This window comes from Diuraphis noxia, unplaced genomic scaffold (genome assembly GCF_037042655.1).
Source record: "Diuraphis noxia isolate RWA-SAM2 unplaced genomic scaffold, SU_Dnox_SAM2 contig0006, whole genome shotgun sequence".
NCBI classification, from domain to species: domain Eukaryota; kingdom Metazoa; phylum Arthropoda; class Insecta; order Hemiptera; family Aphididae; genus Diuraphis; species Diuraphis noxia.
Window position 1 is genome coordinate 6,006,356 of NW_028301716.1, and position 21,660 is coordinate 6,028,015.

General features: G+C 32.8%; 3 protein-coding genes across 3 annotated transcripts; 1 reads left to right on the plus strand and 2 right to left on the minus strand.

Moving 5' to 3' along the window:
* Nucleotides 1–5,766: 5,766 nt before the first annotated feature.
* On the minus strand, nt 5,767–7,635 carry LOC149054691 (uncharacterized). Its single transcript, XM_089230078.1, has one exon. The coding sequence runs from the start codon at nt 7,633–7,635 to the stop codon at nt 5,767–5,769; it is 1,869 nt and encodes a 622-aa protein (XP_089086204.1).
* Nucleotides 7,636–15,518: 7,883 nt separating this feature from the next.
* LOC149054692 (uncharacterized) lies at nt 15,519–15,930 on the plus strand. The gene is made up of 2 exons (XM_089230093.1): nt 15,519–15,732; nt 15,811–15,930. The coding sequence occupies exons 1-2, from the start codon at nt 15,538–15,540 to the stop codon at nt 15,928–15,930; spliced, it is 315 nt and encodes a 104-aa protein (XP_089086219.1). The 5' UTR covers nt 15,519–15,537.
* Nucleotides 15,931–17,500: 1,570 nt separating this feature from the next.
* Nucleotides 17,501–19,026, minus strand: LOC149054693 (uncharacterized). Its single transcript, XM_089230184.1, has 3 exons — nt 18,942–19,026; nt 18,700–18,856; nt 17,501–18,620 (listed from the first exon to the last, which is right to left on the minus strand). Exons 1-3 carry the CDS (start codon nt 19,018–19,020, stop codon nt 17,501–17,503), a joined length of 1,356 nt encoding a protein of 451 aa, XP_089086310.1. The 5' UTR covers nt 19,021–19,026.
* Between the last annotated feature and the right edge of the window lie 2,634 nt (nt 19,027–21,660).

Consider the following 21,660-nt stretch of genomic DNA (forward strand, 5'->3'; position numbering starts at 1 on the left):
TAAATAGTATAATACACAGGTACATACATATAATGTTAAACTTCCTTAATTTGACAAATTGTGTAAAAATCGTTAGAATTAGAATAAATTAATAAGCAAATTTAGTTAAACCAACTTCAATAGTTTGATTTTAATAAAATTACTCAAACATAGACTATCAAAATAAATTATTAAATATGTGATAGATCTAAATAACACTTTAGTTCATTGACGGTGTTAGTTATGAAAGTCTATATGTACTGAAATGCATACAGTATTAAATTATGCTAATGATGGGCAAGGTAGATTCTATAAGTAGGTAATCTATATTGGTTAGGTTAATTATTTAACCAAGCCTACAAATGTACATTAATGTAATATAATAGTATAGTCACAAAACAGTTTGTTGACAATATGAAATGTTATTTTTATTAAATAGTATACATACATGCATATTATGTTAAACTCCCTTATTTTGATAAATTGTGTAGAAATCATTAGAATTAGAATAAATTAATAAGCAAATTTAGTTAAACGGACTTCAATAGTTTGATTTTAATAAAATTATTCAAACATAGACTATCAAAATAAATAAAAAATAATATATTGATATTACACTACATTTAGAAGTAACGACTAATTGTAAATTATTTAACATTTACCTAGAACTTAATTATTTAGCCGTGTATATGTATTTTTAAAATATACACAATGATTTTGTATATATTACAATATGTTTTGATTTTATTTTATACCTAACAAAAAAGAAATTGCTGTGTATTCACATGACTTCTTGAATCTTGATTAATTTTGTTAGTTACAATATGCAATAAAATAATGGTAGGTTAACTAAATGTTATGACTAAACAGTGAATAGAAACATAACTTAGTACAATATGAACAGAATCATAGATGGATATACTATACCGAAATAGTATAAACACATCGATTAAAAACAAACATACCTACTATATTATAAGGTTAACTGACACATAATTCACACGTTTAAACGTTTTTAGTATTAATCGCCGCTAAATAAAAACGGTTTAAATGCTAAAGTTTTTCCGCAATCCAGTAACTCGGTAGGATGTCCCAGTAGGTTAGGCGTTAGGCACTAGATGTTAGGGTAAAGGGTTCGATCCCGGCGGCGGAGAATAATAAATTTGATAAATTTCCATCCGACTGCGTAAGGAATAAAGAACATATTAATGACAACAAAATAACGATTAATAATAATTGATTGATTTTTTTTTGAATTTTTTTTAAGCTACCGATGTCCTAATGTTTTTTTCGTTTTTTTACATAATTTTCCAATGTTCTAATGATCATAATTTGTCACTCGAATTACTGTTGCATATTATACCTACAATAAATACTTAAATACTAGGTAGTCCGTGTTTTTAGTCTGTTATATAAGTTATATTTAATAACTACGCGTGATCTATTTATTGATATCAATGATATCGATAAAAGTGTTTTTGAAAATACTGTGGTCTCTGGATATCGCTTAGTACCGTTAATCACTTCGCATCTTATATCTACGCGTACATCGTATTATTTATTAATTAATTAATAATAATAAAATTGTTAGTTGTAGGACTAGCTAAGTTATTGCGGTGGCTCATTTAAATAACATAGCCACCTGAGATCTTTTGCATTTTTTTCGAATTTTATTTAATTATTTTTTGTTATATTATTACTTAGTTCTTTTTTTAGTGAAGGTTGCTCCACCATCACTGAAAACCAATTAGAGCTATATGCCTAAATGTATTTGGATTTGGACAACGACGATAAATGATAATTGATTGGTACCTAACCATTTACGATCCGTCTTCCATAATAAACCGTTTTCAAGAAAAAAAAAACCATTTAATTAAGCTATGTGTGTGTATACTGTAGAGTATACAAAATAGTATATAGTAGTATATAATATAAAATAAGCCATTGGTTACACTAAATAAATTCCAATTCCTTAAAACATACAATATGTTGTCTTCAGTATTATTCAATAACCTATAGGCTACACAACTACCAGCAGTAATTTGTTCGAACTTATGATGACGTATATAATTTTAATATAAGTTAGGTTCGATTATATAGGTATATAAAAAAAATTTACTATATTGGAACACCTTGAAGAAAAACACATATATAAAAGGAATATCTTTTATATTACTCATTTCATCAATGCAAATGTAACAGAAACACAATAAAATAGATCATCATTGTATTAATACTTATTACTAATTTGTGACTAAACCATAGGTACTCTGTTAATCATGAGAATTTCTACACGGCATGCACACCATTTTATTTGTGATATTCATTAATTTCTTAATTCACTTAATACTTTATTATTATTCATCGTGAATTTCTATTGCGAATTGCGTGTTATTTATAAAATTGACTGTCTATATGATCAAATGCTATTGGTTTATCAGATTAAATACGTTTATATGCGTTTTGTTATTCATATATTTTTCGTGAACAAAATAGATATATATCTACTACCAAAGTAGCGCAGTTTTATTTATTGCCGTGGAACAGAGGGTCTGCAATCCACCGCAGGTGGATTGCCTACCTGATAAGCTGCTGCACATATGTTAATCGATATTCACTTGGGGAGATTAACTTGCTAGACACCAAAACATGGATTTCAAATTGAAGATTTTTTACATACGAAAAAGCATCGGACATGCGACGAGAGGCCGTATAATTCAATGGCTGGTATATAATATATATATATATGTGTGTGTGTGTATGGTTTACGTTACTTCTCTGTGTATGATAAAATTTGCTTAGGGTTTATCATGGCGAATATAATCATGTGTGCTCTAAAATGTTTATAATAATATATTATGCGTGTACAGAATAGGTTTATACTACCAAAGTAGCCGAATTTCATGTATTGCCGCGGAACAGAGGGTCTGCAATCCACCTGCGGTGGATTGCCTACCTGACAAGCTGCTGCATATATGTTAATCGATATTCACTTGAGGAGATTAACTTGCTAGACACTGAAACATTGATTTCAAATTGACGATTTTTTACATACGAAAAAGCATCGGACATGCGACGGGAGGCCGTATTATTCAATGGCCGATTTGCATAGGCCATAGGTGATGTGAGAATATATCTAGACACTCAAACTCGAAATTCAAACATTCCCGCCTTCGTAACGAGTTCGCCAAGCATTATCAGAAATCCTTATCACCTCCTCAAATTTTTGTTTTTAAACAGGAACAATTTTTATATGTAAAACTACGACGACATTGTCGTCACTAGCCTCCACCGCCCACTTCAGCGAGTCTCACCTATCCCCCGAGTTTCAGGACAGCGAGTTTCCGACAGCAGCTAGTATAAATATAAATTGATATGGTACCTAGGGAGTTATGAGTAGCTAGGTAACTTTAAAATTGTAACACTGCAGCTTATTGTAGGTGTGTGTGTGTGTTTTACCTAATTAATATTAATACAATCATAGGCAACATAATCAATAACAGCAGTAGTCAGTTGAACAAAACTGGTATAAGATGAGTTATGAAATTTTAATATTCGTTAATCTACTTGAATGTGCTGAGGTGAGATTTATGAAAGAAAGTCCATTATAAGTTACTGTGAAATGGATAAGTGTTCTGTTCATTTGTTAAAGGCACATTTAAAATAAATGTGAGTTATAACTTATAAATAACTGTAACCTTGCTTATTGTGTGTGTGTGAACTATGCAAAAGAAACATACAGTTCCATACAGTTATACCTTAACAACATATTATTGTACATATTATTCAATTGTAATTTATATGAGCAGTAGAACAAAACAGAAGAACGTTTAATTGGTGTGTTCATACATACATATTCATAATCTTTATAATAATTTTTATTTATAAGTGTTTAATATGCCTATGAGTTTTGTAGAAACAAAATTTGTTGTTGACTCTACAACATTAAGTGTAGGCACCCATTACAGAATTTGGAATGATTGAATCCCTAGTACACGTCTCACAAATAAAGAATTCAGTAGAAAGCCATAATCAATAACAGCAGTAGAACAAATTATAATATTATATGATAAGTCTGAGGTGAGATTTATGTTATGCAGAATATTTATATCAGATACTTGCATAGTATCGTGTGAGTATACAGTATACATACTGTGAAATGTATAAGTGTTTTGATCATTTGTTATAGGTAAAATAAAAGTGAGATAACTAATAAATAACTTTGTGTGTGTGAACTATGCAATAGAAACATAGTTCCACACAGTCCTACCTAAACAACATAAATACGGTCAACATTTTCAATTGTATTTTAAAATACAGAAGAACGGTGTTTATTTATGTTGATTAGGCTGAAACAATAAGTGTTAATATGCCTGTGTGTTTCGCAGTTACAAACGTGTTGTCGACTCTACAACAGTAAGTGTAGGCACCGATAACTATCGACTGCATGATCTACATTTATGTTTTAAACAAAGTTAGTTGGATAGATTGTTTTGACTAAAACATTATTGCAGCAGCATGTTAGTGTAAAACTTACAAATACAGAATTTAAAAGTGTCAATTTGGAATAATTGTTAAGCAGTAAAAATGAAATGAAATTGACATAATTTATTGTTTGTGTGACTTGCATTTGAATAACGAAATACATTTGAAACCACTGCCTAGATGATAATCTTGAATAATAATTTATTAAACTTTATGCAACCGAGTTACCGCGGTAATAAGTCATAATTCTATAAACATAGTCAACCGATTTAATGATATACTTATATGGTATTATACATAAGACGTGTGTCACCCCGTGATGTAGCAAATGCAAAAATTTAGCCGACGGTACAATAATTATCATTTATGTTTCCATTTCGTCGCGAGACAGAAAGTCGCTATTTTGTCGGCTTAGTGTAAACCCGGCATAATAATGTACGGTAATGTCGTACACGCAATATATTGTTAGAAGACGTAGGTACGATATGGATGGATTTGAAACAGACTCGCGGCCAATTAAATTTTTTTTTTTAAAACGTTTCCAATGAAAAATTCGAAAAAAAAAAATGCAAAAAAACACCGACCGTGCCGATTATCATTGCCGCCGCCAAGTCGACGATCACGGTATCGATCTACACACTTACGGTTACTATACATAACGCCTAACGGGACCTACCTACTATTTGAGTTGTTAATCTCTGTGGAAACTACTACTGTTAAGCTGTTTTTTGATATAATTAATAATGAATCATATTCCATTTAACCCATTGAATACATATGTGAATTCTATAAATCATATATTCTTACCTCTCGTGTATATTGTTATGATTTTACACAACAAAATAAAATAACGTACGCAAAATAATTAAATAAAAATTATATTTTATTATTTACTACGGCTAATAACAATGTATCGGTTCAGACGTAATTATAAGACTGACTGGCCTCCCGTATAGTGTATTGTACGACGACGCTCCGTGTCACAATCAAAATCCTGTGTCAGCGGATTCCACGGTCTAGCCGTCGCACAACACACTATTCCTGATGGTCTTACAAAATATCATGTAGAATAATATTCATTATATTATTCATATTTATAATAATCAGATTCAGGGGTTCGTAACACCCCCCAGACTAAATGAAACACGGGGGTCCTATGACCACCGAGTTTCACCCAATCCTAAGTGTCTGCGAGGATCCGAAATGTTCTGAGGAGGTCAGTGCATTACAGTAAGAGAAAAAAAATAAAATAAAAGTTACAAATTGTACAAATTTAAATAAAATTACTGAATACAATTAATTTTATACTTGAATTTCAACCTGACTACTACTTGATTTACTATCTGGTATTTCAGGGTTGTATGTTTTAATACGATTAATTCTTAGTTTATAAATTATTATGCTAATTGTAATGGCGAAAAATATAGAAAATACATAAATAATTATTACATAAAATTCAATTCTTAATATTAATAGAGGTTCTGAGGAAACGTGTGGAAGCTTACTAATATCAGATGCTATGTTTGCTAAATGGTTAAGATCTTTAATTGGGATGTTGCTCGTAACGTTCTGGGGCAAAACATTCTTAACAGATTCTTCCAATTTTTTCATTAAGTTATTTTTATTATCTGGTATAATATCATACTGGGTATTCTTAATTGATCGATTAGTTGTGAAAAGTATAGAATTTCCTATGTGGATTTTACATAAGGGAGATAAAGTCAGCCTTCCTACCCCTGAAATCTCAATTTTAGATGTTTGTGGTGAATTCTGGCAAGTTATAGTTCCTATCTCGGTTTGACTATAATATATCCAGGAGTTGGTTTGAGATAATTTATGCCAAATTGGTGAATGTAGGGATAAAAACTTGACTTTGCAATTATTCGAGCTTGATTGGTGATTTGTGATTAGTGAGATAGCACATAACCCGGATGTTGCACTATGGTGGATTTGTTGAATGTCCTTACAGATCTTGTAGGGTGTTGCTTGTATACATTTTTCCCATTGTTCTAATCTTAGCGTTAGGAAATGTTCATTGTCTCTGCTAAATCCTATATAGTCTAATTCTGGATCGATTAGTATTATTGTATTCCCATTGTATTGTATTGGTAATGGTATCGGTTGATACATAGTATACTCATCGCTGGAAATTAAAGGAATTTCCATAACATATATTAAATAATTATTTTTGTGAATTATGGTGATTTCGGATAATTTGTAAAATTCGATTAGAGTTTCAGTGTTAACTTCCAATGGAAGAGCATTTCCGATAGGTATTTCCATTTTTATTTCTAGCAATTCTCTGTATAGCTTTTGTGGTGTGAACATACTAGTGTGTAATTTTCCGTCTACTGCTGCATTTAATACGGCTACGAGGTTCTGAGTTTCATATGCATACTTGTTCAATATTACTTCAAATGTAAAAACTTGTTCTAATATTCTGGTTTTAAATTCTAGTTTATTAATGTTTTGAATACTACTATTTGTTTGTTGTTGTAAGAAATGAAGGTTTTCCTCCAGCTTTTGTTGTTGTTTTTCAATTTTCTGTGTAGTATGATTTGCTTCTGTTTGTGCTATTCTTATCTTCTCTGGTATCAAGTTTAGGCTGTTAGCTTTGGTTCTGTTTAACTCTATTATTTTGCTTATTATGAATTCAATATCGATTTTTGAGCACATGCCATGTAGAACGTTGGCCACACGCCTAAAGGCAGATCCCAATCCTCGGCGAATCCTAGTGTCTTCTGTCTGTTTATAACCAATGGCTAACATCAAACTACGATGATTTGTGTCAATTTCATTTAAATAGGGTAATGTTGCTCGAGAAAACTGTTGTAGGAATAGTTCACAAGTGTTAGATATTTCCACGCTTCCAAAATTTTCTGTCATTTCCTTACAAATATCCGTAGTTGCTTCGTAGTATTTCATTATCATGGCGTATTTCGAAATGAATGTATCGAGATCGAGGTAAGTTACCAAATTCCAACTGAGATGTGATAATCTAATATCTCCATGTGACTCATAGTACAGTCCTTGATTGTTTCCAAAAGATGTTACATTAAACATTGGTGTGAATGCTCTGTTAAAATCACTCATTTCGAGATTCTTGATTGAAGATTGTATAGGTTGTAGGGTGATCATGCTAATTCTGAAACATAGTTTAATTCCTTTCATGAAACTTTTTAAACAAATTTTTGTGCAGAGTTACTAGTGTGTTCCCTTTTTGTATTGTTAGATTTGAAGAGTCTGGGTGAGATTCTATAACAATATAGGGTCCTAGCCATTTCGGTGCTAGTTTCCCTTTGCTTTGCTTTTCTTGCATCATTACTTTGTCACCAGGGTTTATGTTTAGAGATTTTAACGTTAGCTAATTGATGAGCTTCCTGCATATTTTTCTTTAATTCATGACAATAATCATTATAATTATACTGGGGTTCCGGAGTCCGAGTAAATGAGTTTGGAACTGTGAGTTTGTTTCCATAGACTAGTTCGTAGGGTTGAAATTTCGTAGCAGAATGTTCTGTTGAGTTATGGCAAAACATAGCAAATGGAACATGTGCGTCCCAATTCTGAGGATCTTTATTTGCAAAACTACGCAAGTACTCGCCTAAGGTTCTGTGACTCCTTTCCAATGATCCATTGCTCTGCGGGTGATAAGGGCTTGTCGAAGTCTGTTTGATCTTTAGCTGATTACATACTTCCTTAAAGACTTTACTTAGAAACTCAGTTCCGCAATCTGTGACGAGAGTCTGTGGAAGTCCATGCAGACATACGAATTGAGTAACGAAGTGATGTGCCACAGTATTGGCTTCGTGATTGTACATGGGGACTGCCCATGCGAATTTTGATAAGTCATCCTGTAATGTTGGGATAAATGTGTTTCCGCTAGCCGACTTAGGTAATGGACCAACAATGTCCATGAATATTTTTTCAAAAGGACGAGATGCAGTGGTCGTGACCACCATAGGCTCTTTGATTGTTCGGTTAGTTGTCTTGCTAAGTTGACAAACTGTACATGATAAGACGTAGTTTTTTATCATCCGTCTCATACCTTTCCATTGATATTGTTGAGATATTCGTCGATAAGTACGAGTAATTCCTTGGTGTCCACCCATAGGATTTTCGTGGAATTCTTTCAGTATTTGTAGCTGTTCTTCTTGTGTCGGCTGCTCTTTTACCATCACTTTTATAGTGGTAGTAGAATTCCGGAATATATAGCATAACATGGAGCGAATGGTTTCCCATTTCAATCCTTGCGGACCGCACTCTAAACGCGGCATTGCCAGATGTGGAATTTGTCGTTCCGTGCAGATTTTCTTAAGATTTATGAGACTTTGGAACACGTTTTGGTATGTAGACTTTTGCCAATAGTGTTCTCTTGTGATTAGATAAAATATTGATGTATTTTCTGTGTCTAATGAGGCAATTTCCGTGACGGATTTGTTTAGATTACGCAGTGAGGGGATGTTCCCGAATTTTCTTCGCACAGCTAACGCTAGTCCTTGTGTCATTTTAAAATCTGCCGATACATCTATTACTAGAGATGCATTCAGCTTTTCGTCAAAAATATTCCCTTGGATTTCGAGAACATTTGGTGTAGATTTTTTTTTACTTGAGTCAGCTGTTAAGAAACTATTGTACTCATCTGTTCCTTGTGACTTTGAAGGCTCTGAATGCTCTGGAAGTTGTGATTGAGTTTCTGAGGATGAATTAGGAATTTCTGAAGGTATTACTTGGTTTTCGATGTTTTGAATAGAGTCAGTGGTGTTAGTGTTTTGTTGTGCTCTAGTGACAACTCTGTGAATTCTACTAAGAGCGTCGGCATTAGTATTACTTGCTCCCGGCTTGTATTGAATCGTATATTGATATTCTTCTAATTTCAGTCGCCAACGAGTAAGCCTGGAACCAGGGTCCTTTAGATTGAAGAGCCATACTAGTGCGCGATGATCCGTTATGACATTAAATTTTTGTCCAAAGAGATATGGTCGAAATACCTTTATACCCCATACTATACTGGAAAGTTCCTTTTCTGTCGTGTTATAATTAATTTCTGCCTTGTTTAGGGTTCTCGAAGCGTATGCTATTGGTAAATCCTTACCTATTGGACCTTGGGAAAGAACACAGCCTATAGCATAGTTACTGGCGTCACACGTAAGGTTAAAAGGTTTTGTGAAATCTGGGTACTGAAGTATCGGAGATTGGGTTAAACAATTTTTTAATGTTTCAAATGATTGTTGGCACAAGTCACTCCACCTAAACGGAACATCCTTCTTGAGTAATGTTGTTAAAGGTTTTGCGATTTGGCCGTAGTTTTGGATGAATCTTCGGTAGTATCCGGATAACCCAAGAAAAGATTTGATTTCTTTGACGTTTTTTGGTACTGGAAATTTCTGAACACATTCCACTTTTTGAGGGTCTGGTTTTACACCTTCGTCTGTGATTCGATGCCCTAGGTACGTTACTTCCTTTCTGAGGAATTCGCATTTTATGGGTTGAAGTGTTAAATTGTATTGTCTGAGCCTATTAAAAATATCAGTGAGTTTCTGTGTATGGTCGGAGAGATCTTTAGCATATACTATAATGTCGTCAAGGTACACAAAGGCTTTTAATCCATTTAGTCCTAGAAGTACCTGGTTCATTAGTCGTTGAAAAGTTCCGGGGGCACCTTTCAGTCCAAACGGCATGCGTGAGAACTCGTAGTGACCCTTGTCTGTCGAAAAAGCTGTCTTTCCACGATCCGTAGGGTTCATCGGGACCTGATGGTAACCCTGGGCTAAATCTAGGGTTGTATAATACTTTGATTTCCCCAACTGATCCAAAATGTCCGTAATGTTTGGTAGTGGGAAGGCATCTCCCACTGTTACTTGATTTAATTTTCTGAAATCTACGCAGACTCGGTACTTGACTTTTCCATTGATGTCTGGTTTCTTTGATACCACTAGTAGAGGGGCATTCCAAGGTGAATCACTGTGAGTGATTATTCCGTCCCATTCTAGTGCTTCCATCTGGTCAGTTATCTCCTGCCGATGTCGTTGTGGCAAACGATACGGTTTCTCATTTATTGGTTGCACTGCTTCTGAGGTTCTGATTTCGTGTGCAATCGCCGTAGTTGCCTTAATTTTGTCACCATCTAAAAAGAATATATCTGAGTAGTCGTTGCAGAGTGACAACAAAGAAGATTTCTCTTCTTCATTAAGATGGTCTGTTCGAAGAGCTTCGTGTAAAAGGACTATTCTGTTACGTTTTATCGGAGTTTCTGATTGTTCTTGAATTTGTGTTGTATGCACGTAAGCTTCGTTGAATTCTTCATGAATTAATTGTTCTAGATTAGGGATTCGAATTTGAATAGAATTCTCTGTTGGATTTATTAGTGATAAAAAAACGGCTTTGTTTTTTACTGTGGTGATGCAATTTCCACATGTAATGGACTCTGCTAATTTTTGATTATCAACCAGGATTTGAATATCGTCTGCTGTGCCTGGTGCCGGAACTGCTACAATAATTTCTGTACGTGGTTGTAGTGTAATGCTGGAATGATCCGTGAGTGTTAACTCGTTTGTCTGATAATTTACAATTGCTCCTTGTCCGACTATGAAAGGTTTTCCTAATATTCCTTCGTGTGGCACTGGAAATGAAGGATGTACAACGTGGAATTCAACAGTTCGTTTGTCACCTCCAACTTGAATGTCAAGATTTGTAGATCCTAACGTATGAATACAATGTTCTGTGATCCCTTTTAGTTGGTAAATGGTATTATCGTACACCATTACGTCACCTTTAAGAGCTGAAAGTTTAATTAAGTTTAGATCACTGCCCGAATCGAGCAGAAATCGGATAGATTCTGTATTGGTCTGGAGACTTTGACAGGTAATGTGATTGTCGTTGTCGAGTTTCTGTTTAATGGAAGTCATTAAGACGAATTTTGGAAAGAGACTGCGGCTGTTTTTATACTGCTTGCCGGACGTCCGCCGTTGATGTCCGACTGCGATTGGTTTCCCTGATTTTTCGATACGTTTTCTGAAGTTTCTATTCCCTTTTTAGAATTAACGTATTTTAATTTCCGACACACTTCCTTAGTGTGACCGGGTTTCTTGCAGTATCTACAGGTGATAGTGTTAACTGTAACCCTTGGTGGTTGATTTGTTGAGTTTCCGCTGTTTGATGTACTTGGCTGTGATCGGCAATCCCGTGCCCAATGCCCCATTTTTCCACAATGGAAACATGGTGTAATTGGTTTTTTGTTCGGGGTTTTACCGTGGTGTTGCTTGTTAGGTACTTCATAAAATCGTTTGGATTCTTCGAGAGATTTTCTCACTCTCTCCTCTTCACGTGCTGCCTGTATGGCTTTGTCCAGGGTAGGAGGGTTTCTTGCCTTTATGAAATCTTTAAGATTTCCAAGTCCCTCGATGAATACTTGGATGGTTTGCGCTTTTAAACTATTCTCCAAAGCTGTAGCTGCTTCTAAAGTTTTTCCACTGGTTTCTTGCTCCAGAATGAGTGTCTGTAATGATTCAATGCGTGAAGAGTACGAAGCTACATCTTCATTTGGCCTTTGTTTGCTTGAGTACAGCTCTAGGTATAAATGTGTAGTAGTGCGTTTAGGCTCTAGTGAGTTTTTTAACGTCTCCTTGAGCTCGTTCCAAGTATTAATGGTTCGAAATTTGATTGCTGCTCGAGCTTTATTTGTTAACCTTATCATAATTCCTTGTAACAATCTTGGTTTTGCACGTTCGTTTGCGCACATTATCGCAAACTCGCATTGTTCGAGAAAGACTTCAAGGTCTTCTTGATTGATTCCACTGAAAGTTGAGGGTAAAAGTTTTAGTGCCGCTTCTAGACCTATAGTGTCCACCGCTCTGTCTGATGTGGATAAAGATTCTGTTATCTGCGTCAATTTTTGGACGTTTTCACTCGACGAACTACCTGTGATTTTACTAGGTTCTAATAATGTTTGGCTTCCCCCCTCGTTAGGCTCTATGGTTTGATTCAATATATCGTTATTCATTATGCTATCAGTTAAACTTAATGTCCTATCTACTTCAACTAAGGTTTGGGTAATATTTGTTAAGAGAGATTCGTTGTTATCAACTAATTGTTTTGTTTGACCTATTAAAGTTTCTGACGAAAGAAGGGCTATAGGACGCTCTGACTTTGGATTGTCTGGGTTAGCAAATCTTACAGGTAAACTAACACGAGGTGTGGGTACCGGGGAATGGATACTGGACTCAGTGGTATCCTCCTCGTTATCGCTCATTTACTACTTAATATAATAAAATAAAAAGTAAATATAAAAAAAAATATTGATTTCGAATTTGAAATATATATGAGTATAGAGAGAAAGAGCGAAAAGAAAAAAAAAATAACAATAATATATAAATATTACATTAATTGTCAATTACTCACAATACCAAATAAACAGTTGAACTGGCCATAATGTTCTGCAGTGAATGTTTGAAATGATCTGGTTGGCTTGGACTGCTGTTGTTGGTATCGGTAGTCTGCAACGCTGTATCAACGACGTATATCCGCTTCGACTGCTCTTGTGGGAACGACGATCGCTTGCCTCGAAACTGCTGGCGCGAGGACCACTACGTATAGTGGGTTTCGTCCCGATGTCGTTGTTGGTTAATCCGACGTAGTGTATGTATAATGTGTATTGATAGATTGTTGATATTGATAAGATTGTTGATGTTGATAAGATTGTTGATATTGATAAGATTGTTGATGATGATAAGATTGTTGATATTGATAAGATATCAATTGATATGTTATCAACTGATATCGATGTTGACTATCGATGTCCACTATCGATTTTTACAATCGGTTTTCACTATCGATTATCACTATCGATTTTCACTATCGATTATTTTCATCAGTCAACGATTCGGGCTGCGCTCTGTAGGCGTCACCAGAAACATGTGTTGAATAAGAAAAAAAATAATATACCTGGTTTTTCAGGAATTTGAGATGAATGAGATTCTGGTAGATTGTCTGCGATTTTCTTGAGTGTTTGTGGATGGTCTGAAGTATCTGTTGAGTCTTGACGAAAACAAATTACGTCTGTTCACTACTTATACACGGTATATAAAATACGGTTATTAATTTGCCGATTTAAGTAATTATTATTCTCGAGCGTAGAACTGGAATACTATCGGATCCCACCGCTGCCACCAAAAAATGTTATGATTTTACACAACAAAATAAAATAACGTACGCAAAATAATTAAATAAAAATTATATTTTATTATTTACTACGGCTAATAACAATGTATCGGTTCAGACGTAATTATAAGACTGACTGGCCTCCCGTATAGTGTATTGTACGACGACGCTCCGTGTCACAATCAAAATCCTGTGTCAGCGGATTCCACGGTCTAGCCGTCGCACAACACACTATTCCTGATGGTCTTACAAAATATCATGTAGAATAATATTCATTATATTATTCATATTTATAATAATCAGATTCAGGGGTTCGTAACATTATATATACCGTTGTTTTATATATTATTGCATAATGCACTTATTTTACAATATATGAATACTTACACACACCATTGTTTTCATCAAATCATATATAATATATATATTTATGTATTCCAAATACTATTAAATATTGCATTTTAAAGGTGATCATAGTCATCCAATACGAATACATTGTGTTTTGTTAAAAAATATAAGTCATGTACTACATATTACAATATATATTGTTGTGCATTAAATACTTACATGTTTATTTATTTTTTAAAACATAAACAACACATAAGAGCAGGGGAACATTAACGTCGCTTACCAAATTAGTACACTATAAAATCCAGTATATTACAGTAGAGTTTATAATCTACACATCACATATATTTAATTGTTATGTACCGTGTTTGGGTGAAATCGTATCACAGACAACAGAAAGCACAGCAAACATAAATACCCAATTCGAATACATTGTAATGCCTGATGTGTGTTTAATAAAGAATACAAGTCATGTACTACTTGTTTTACAACCTCTCCGGTGTATATATTACTCCAATTAGATATATTATGCTATTAGTCACGCGAAGGCATACCGAATGCGAATACATTGCAATTACATACACTGTATATATGCGTTATTATTGTTGTGTATGTATTGCTCAATGCACCAAGTCAAACAGAATTGTGTAATTCTATAACGATATATATACAGCCGTTAAAGTGAGAACGATTTGTTACGTTGAGCTGTGATGTCCATTTGTATTTGGTCACGTAGGCACTACACATCACTACAACTCGCTCGTTTAATTGTCAAGTACGATGTATCACATCACAGAATCGTGTGTACATCAGGCGACGTGCAGCTGTTTGCTACAATAATGATTAAAGCTATTCTCCCGATGGCATCACGATTTGTGTCCCCGACCAACCTATGGGCACGGTACACGTTAATTATGTAGTACGCGTGGCAGTACATCCTTCTGTATGTCTATAACAACACACATTATATTGATGTGATTTATTGAATTCAAACAAAATCGTGTACAGGTGTAGGCACGTAAAAGACGGCGGGGAAGGCTGCGAACCGAAAAAAAGCACTCGCGGCCTTTAAAGAGACGAAACGGATCGGGGAAAAACTAAAACGTCTGGAAATCCGGGCGACGGACGACGGGCGGCGACGGTTCTGGCGATCGACGTCTCGGCCCCGGCGGACGGCGCACGGGAGAAGAGCGGACCGCGCGGACGGTAAAAACTCACGGGGAACGCGATGAGAGCTCGAACGGGGCCGAAAAAAGGTCGAAAACGGTAGTACGGGGGGCGAAAAGCGAAAATCTCGGCACCCGCCGCCGAGAATCGCACGTCCGTTATCAGTAACGCGCAAACATCGGAAAAGGCGAAAAGCGATAAGCGGGAATCGCCGTCGAATTTTGTGATTGGTGATTCGCTATTCGCGATCAAAAGCAAATGTAGGGGCGCTGTAGTCTGATAAGCTGAAACGGGCGCATGGTCAAAATATTAACATATAAAAGATATGAAAAGTCTGAAAACTACTTTAAGAAACTACTACTTTTATAATTTAAATTTAAATCTCACAGTTTTAAAACAATGTTCAAGTCTGTCATTGAGTTAACAGATATTATTGATTATGTGGGGGATTTTAAAAGACCATTTGTTGAAGGTACACAAATAGTTAAATGTAATCATATAATTGAATATGCTTGTTTGGAAAATACAGATGACAGGTTAAAATTGGTTGCATTATGTTTAAAAACTAGTGACTTGAATGGAAAACCTCACCAGGTAAGATTTAAATTTTAAATCATATTATTCACATTTTATTACAAAAACATGGTATTAATTACTTATTTGCCTCTTTAGCTTGAAGTTATAAATTCAATGTTGAACAAAGAAGTTAAACTGTTGGGGACATGTTCATGTAAAGCTGGTACAGGAAAGTGTAAACATATTGTTGGTTTCATACTTAAACTTCAAAAGTGAGAATTAAAAAAAAATCAACATAAAATGATATTAATGAAATACAGCCCACTAGGCCGCCCCTCTATATACGCCACTGATTATTTGTATTCTGTTCAGAATATTTATTAAGTTCAACTCTATTATGGGCACCTAAAATTAAAATATATAATTTTTTTTTTTATTTATTAGAACTTCTGAAGATGATCTGGTTGCGCTAAGCTGTACTGATCTGCCTCAAAAATGGGGAAAACTTAGTTTTGCCACCAGCAAAGATATTCATAAGCCTGTTCCTATAAAAGAATTTTGTCATGTAAAAAATGTATTGGCATCAAGTGTGTATGAACAGTCATTGCCAAATGAATTATCAGAAGAGATGAATACTGAAATACAAAATTTCTTTTTGCAAGGTATATAATTGTCAAGGCTGGGCATTAAAGAGTTAAAAAGTTAAAGTTAATTCAAATTTAACTTTTCAACTTAACTAGTTACATTTGGATTTTCATTAACTTAATTATTTAAACTACAGTCTATAATTTTATTTTGGGTTGGGAAAAAATTGTATAAACAAATTATTTTTTTTAACTTAATAAACCATTCATAAAAAGTGTGTATTAATTTTTAACTTGACTAAATTAACCTAAAATTAAATTAACTTTTAACTTTTTGTTATTAGTACATATTTATTTTCATTCAGGATTTCCTAACTCAGCATATGCAGTCCATAGATTTGGCCGCCATGAACCAATAGATTATGAAAATGTACCTGAAAAATTAGACCTTGATGAATTATCTATGTTGGAAAAATTTGTAACTTCAAAGAATTCTATAATTTCAAATAGTTTAGAGTCACCATTTAGTATTAACTATTGCCAGGAAGTCAAAAATTATTATTTGACTAACATAGTTATAAATAAAGAACAAGCTATCGATATTTGTAACAAAACATTGAATCAAAGTGGTCCTATCTGGAAAAAAATGAGGCAATGTAGAATCACTGGCACTTCATCTTATAATTTTTTTACTTATGCAAAAGGTATAAACAGTAATTGGGATTTTAAGGTCAAATTTGTGATGTTTTCTAATTTTATTGGCAACAGTGCTACTAAATATGGTTTAGATAATGAGAAAAATGCTCTTTTGTGTTTTGAACATGATTTTGATGTTAAAGTTATTAGATTAGGATTTATTGTCAATATAAATTGTCCATGGTTTGGATTTAGTCCAGATGGATTTGTAAAATGTGGACTACATAATTACTGGCTTCTGGAAGTAAAATGTCCTGTAGAAGGAAAACATTTATGTGGATCTGATTTGATTGCTACATTGAAGTACATTAATGTAAACAATGGAGAGTTGTCATTAAAATCTAAACATAAATATTATGCACAAATACAGCTTGGTTTATTGTTATGTAATTTAGATAATGCCTACTTAATAATCTATTCCACATTTGATAATTCAATTTTAACTATTCAAGTGAAATTTGATATTACTTTTTGCCAAGAATTTTACAATGTTTTGACTAGTATTTATTTTAATGAAATTGTTCATAGATTAATAAAAAACAATTAAAAATTAATTATAATTAGTATTATTTTATTTCAAATCCTGTGTTACTTATAATGGGATTGCTTAAGTTAACAACTCCACAAACAATACACATTATTTTATCTATTTGGCTTAAATTTACCCATGCAACTTTGTGTTGAAAAATCTTGAAAATTTTTATCCTTTGGATTGTTCTCTCAATGTGTACCCTGGCTCTTGCTATTTCACAGTTCACAATGCCATCATCAGAACTCAATTGTTTTTGTTTCCCTAATAAAGATGGCCTATGCAATTTGACTCCTCGATCAGTACACTCTTTATCGATAAGGAATCCTTTGTCAACCATTATAGAGTCACCTTCTTCACATTTATTTAATATTCCACTGTCATTAAAAATAAATTTGTTACTTGCTCTTCCGCCATATACAGGACTCAAAAATGATACTAACCCATCTGGTGATATCCCAATCATGCACTTAATGGTATGATTACCTTTATAATGTGAATATGTACGTATTCTGCAGGTTAGACATTTAGGTCGTTCAACAGTGGTTTCTGTGCAATCTAACACAACTCTAGTATCCATGAAATTAAGAAAACATTTGGGAATGTTTCTTTTGTTTAGTTGTTTAGACGACCAAAGTATTGATGGCTTCAAGACTAAATACAGTAAATCAACAGTAGCAATAAAATAATTTTTGCAACTCACAGCAGATATTCCAAATAACACAGCAAGACAATTGTATGACATATTCAATTTCAATTTAGTCAATGTGAGAAAAATACGTTTTCTGGTATCTATGCTAAAACTGACTGTATAGTTAAGTTTCATTAACACTCTGTCTGAAATTGTCACCAGTTTATCTAATAGAGATAGGTTCATGAGACCAGTGAACGAATTTAAATCAGAATCTGATTGAAGTAAATCCATAATTGTATTTTTTGAGATGGAATACAGATCCAACAAATCTACTTGAATTCCTTTATCTTCTGTTACTAGTTTAGAATTAGTAAGCTCTAACTTGCAACCATTATGTTTTTTATTTTCTGGTATTTTCATGGATGTCGAAAATATTAAATCATTTACACCATCGTTGGAAGTTATGTCCTCTGAAAGAATGTGTGGCTCATCAAACGAATCATTTTTCCTACATGACTCATTTCTAAAAATTTAAAACAAAATTATAAAAATATATTAATTTATATTTTAAAAACCACTAAATAAATCGAAATTATACTTACAAACTAAAATGAAGTTTCCTTCTTGCATATCTTTCAGCACGTTGAATAATTTTCCTTTTTGTAGGACTGTTTAAGGATTTATCAAATAATCTTAATGGTATATTTTGAGAAGGCACTGCATGTTTTGCTAATCTTTTAACCTTGACAGGTGAGCTAACTAACAAAAATCAAAAATCACTCAATTAAACAATAAACTATGTTGTAAATACAGTATAGTATATTCAATGAATAGGTATAATCACATTTTTTAGTCTTTACAAAATCACTAATTAAAAAATGTTCACTGCATACTAGTGAAGTTTTTGAACTTTTAATAGCCATTCTTAACACAACTTCCCATTTCTTTTTAAGACACCGATCAGTTGGAAATTTGTGAAAAGATATTCCTCTTTTTTTAGGACTATCAAGTATGAAATAAAATCAGCATGGTTCATGAATACATTTAATCATTCATTATTTTTTTACTTAATTTTTATATTATTTACCTGGCTGTACATTGTGGAACACAACAGGATTTAAGCTCCATGTCCCTGGCCCCCCCACCACGGAATTTCGAAAAAAAAATAACTCCATTCGTTTGTGCTTCGTTTGTGCTGGTTTGTGCTTTTAATCCCGTCGTTTGTGCTCAACCCCTTCCAAAGTTATTCAACTTTCAATGTGGGGGGGCTGGGGACATGCTCAGCCCTCCCACCTTGGAATTTTTAAACCAAAATTTACCATCCGTTTGTGCTTCGTTTGTGCTGGTTTGTGCTTTTAATCCCATCGTTTGTGCTCAACCCCTTCCAAAGTTATTCAACTTTCAATGTGGGGGGGCCGGGGACATGCTCAGCCCCCCACCACGGAATTTTTAAACCAAAATTTGCCATCCGTTTGTGCTTCGTTTGTGCTGGTTTGTGCTTTTAATCCCGTCGTTTGTGCTCAACCCCTTCCAAAGTTATTCAACTTTCAATGTGGGGGGCTAAAATGTACTCCCAGCTACTCCCTTTTGTAATAAAAAATATATCTGATGGTAACTGTCCCTATAATTATTTTTACCTTTATGGTTTATACTCTCTATAGTTGTAAAACATTATTTTGCCAGAAAAACCATACCCTTGTGGATTAGAAATTATTTTTATATTATTCACTTTGCGGGATTTTCGTAAATAAAAAAAAAATACTTACGATGCAATTGTTATAAAAGTGTTACTTTAAATCCATTGTATGTATTTTGGAAATCCAAACCCATGATTTTCGAACGTTAAAAAATTATTTTTGATGTCATCAATGGAAATTACGTGTAACCAAAATAATTGATATAAAGAATAAAGATATTTCTTAAACTAATTTTTGTAACTGATTTGTGTGAATAACAGTGGAGTCGTATATAAAATATATTTTATTTTTAAATATTATCTAAAAAAGTTTTTTCGGGTATGTAACGAGTGTTGCATATTTTTCAAAATTAAATTAAATTGTAATATTTTTTTATGGTAAGAATAGGGTGGAATTTTTTACTTAAATTTTTATTTACCTTCAAAAATAATACGTTGATAATTAAAAAAATTAAATATCAATAATATTACGTTTACATAATATTATGCTCTTATACTTTTTGTTGTAAAATTATGTATCGAATGTGTTTATTTTAATATAATCAAGTAATATAATCAATTAAAAATAAAAACGTATGATATTAGTTTATAAAAATTACATAACCAACATAAACGAAATCAATTTATTAAAACAGAAAATAGTCTACAACATAGGTGTGCTGAAACATTGAAAATTTGAATACAAATATAATATATTATTTTTAAAAAAATATTATAATAATTATATAAATATAACACTTATATTTTGTATACATTTTATTGTGTATTAGTAGTTAGTACCATCAAAAACAATACAATATATACATTAAAAACCAATTTTAGGTGTATAATATCATTGCTAACCTAACACCTCTTTATATAAGTAAATAACAGAACAAACTTTTATATTATAGTAATAAAAAATAATTAAATAGATTATTAAAAAGCAAAAAAATATTATGTATAATATAATAACAATACGCATTGTACACAATATGTAAGTACAATGCGTATTGTATTACATGAACGTATTTACGTACATCATTTTCATAAATATATCAGACAAAAACAATATATTTGTATTATAAAATATACTACATATAATACTTGATACTTATATAAAAAACAAATTATTAATGATATCGTAACAATTTAAAGTTTATTGAACACACACAAAATAATAATATTAATAAATAATAATATGATATTATAAAGAGTATACCTACAAAAATGTATTAATATTTTAAATTAATATTTATAATTTGTCATTGTTATATTATTAATGAGCACATATACATGTATCAGAATCAAAATCAAAGAATAACAGATTATTTATAAATAATTAAGTTTTTGAATATAAACTAGATATTATATAAAACGGAGCTTATTTTTACAAAGTGTACATTATAAATTGACAATTGATTTTAGTTGATGGTCTTACATGTCGAATACAATTTAATAGATCATCACATCTTTCCCAGCTATTGTTCGTTTCTCTCCAATTATATGATACGTAATGGCCTATTGCATCCTTACTAATACATTTAGGTGGTTGTATGAAATTGATAAGACCTCTAAGAGTGAACTGATTATCAAACATACTGATTTTAGTAGGAATATCATTTAAAACAACCGGTAAATCAAATTGTGTTTTGTTTTGTCCATATTGAACTTTACTAGTAACTGGTTCAATAAGCAAATGGCTACCAGAAGTATATTTTGGTTTTATAGAAGAAGCACACTGAATACACTTTCTGTTTTCTTCAAATGTACTTTTCAAAACATCTTGCATAAAATCAATACTTTCTGTCGGCAAATTTGCTGTAATGGTTATATACAATTTTTTTTGGTAATAACTACAAGTTGAACATTCTTTGACTTCTGTATA

Bases quoted from the DNA above. Each gene is read 5' to 3' on its own strand.
- LOC149054691 (XM_089230078.1), bottom strand. From the start codon at position 7,635: ATGAAAGGAATTAAACTATGTTTCAGAATTAGCATGATCACCCTACAA.
- LOC149054692 (XM_089230093.1), top strand. From the start codon at position 15,538: ATGTTCAAGTCTGTCATTGAGTTAACAGATATTATTGATTATGTGGGG. The intron at 15,733-15,810 runs GTAAGATTTAAA...TTGCCTCTTTAG, and splicing joins TGAATGGAAAACCTCACCAG to CTTGAAGTTATAAATTCAAT.
- LOC149054693 (XM_089230184.1), bottom strand. From the start codon at position 19,020: ATGGCTATTAAAAGTTCAAAAACTTCACTAGTATGCAGTGAACATTTT. The intron at 18,857-18,941 runs GTGATTATACCT...GATTTTTGTTAG, and splicing joins TTTTGTAAAGACTAAAAAAT to TTAGCTCACCTGTCAAGGTT. The intron at 18,621-18,699 runs GTAAGTATAATT...TTAAATTTTTAG, and splicing joins AGGAAACTTCATTTTAGTTT to AAATGAGTCATGTAGGAAAA.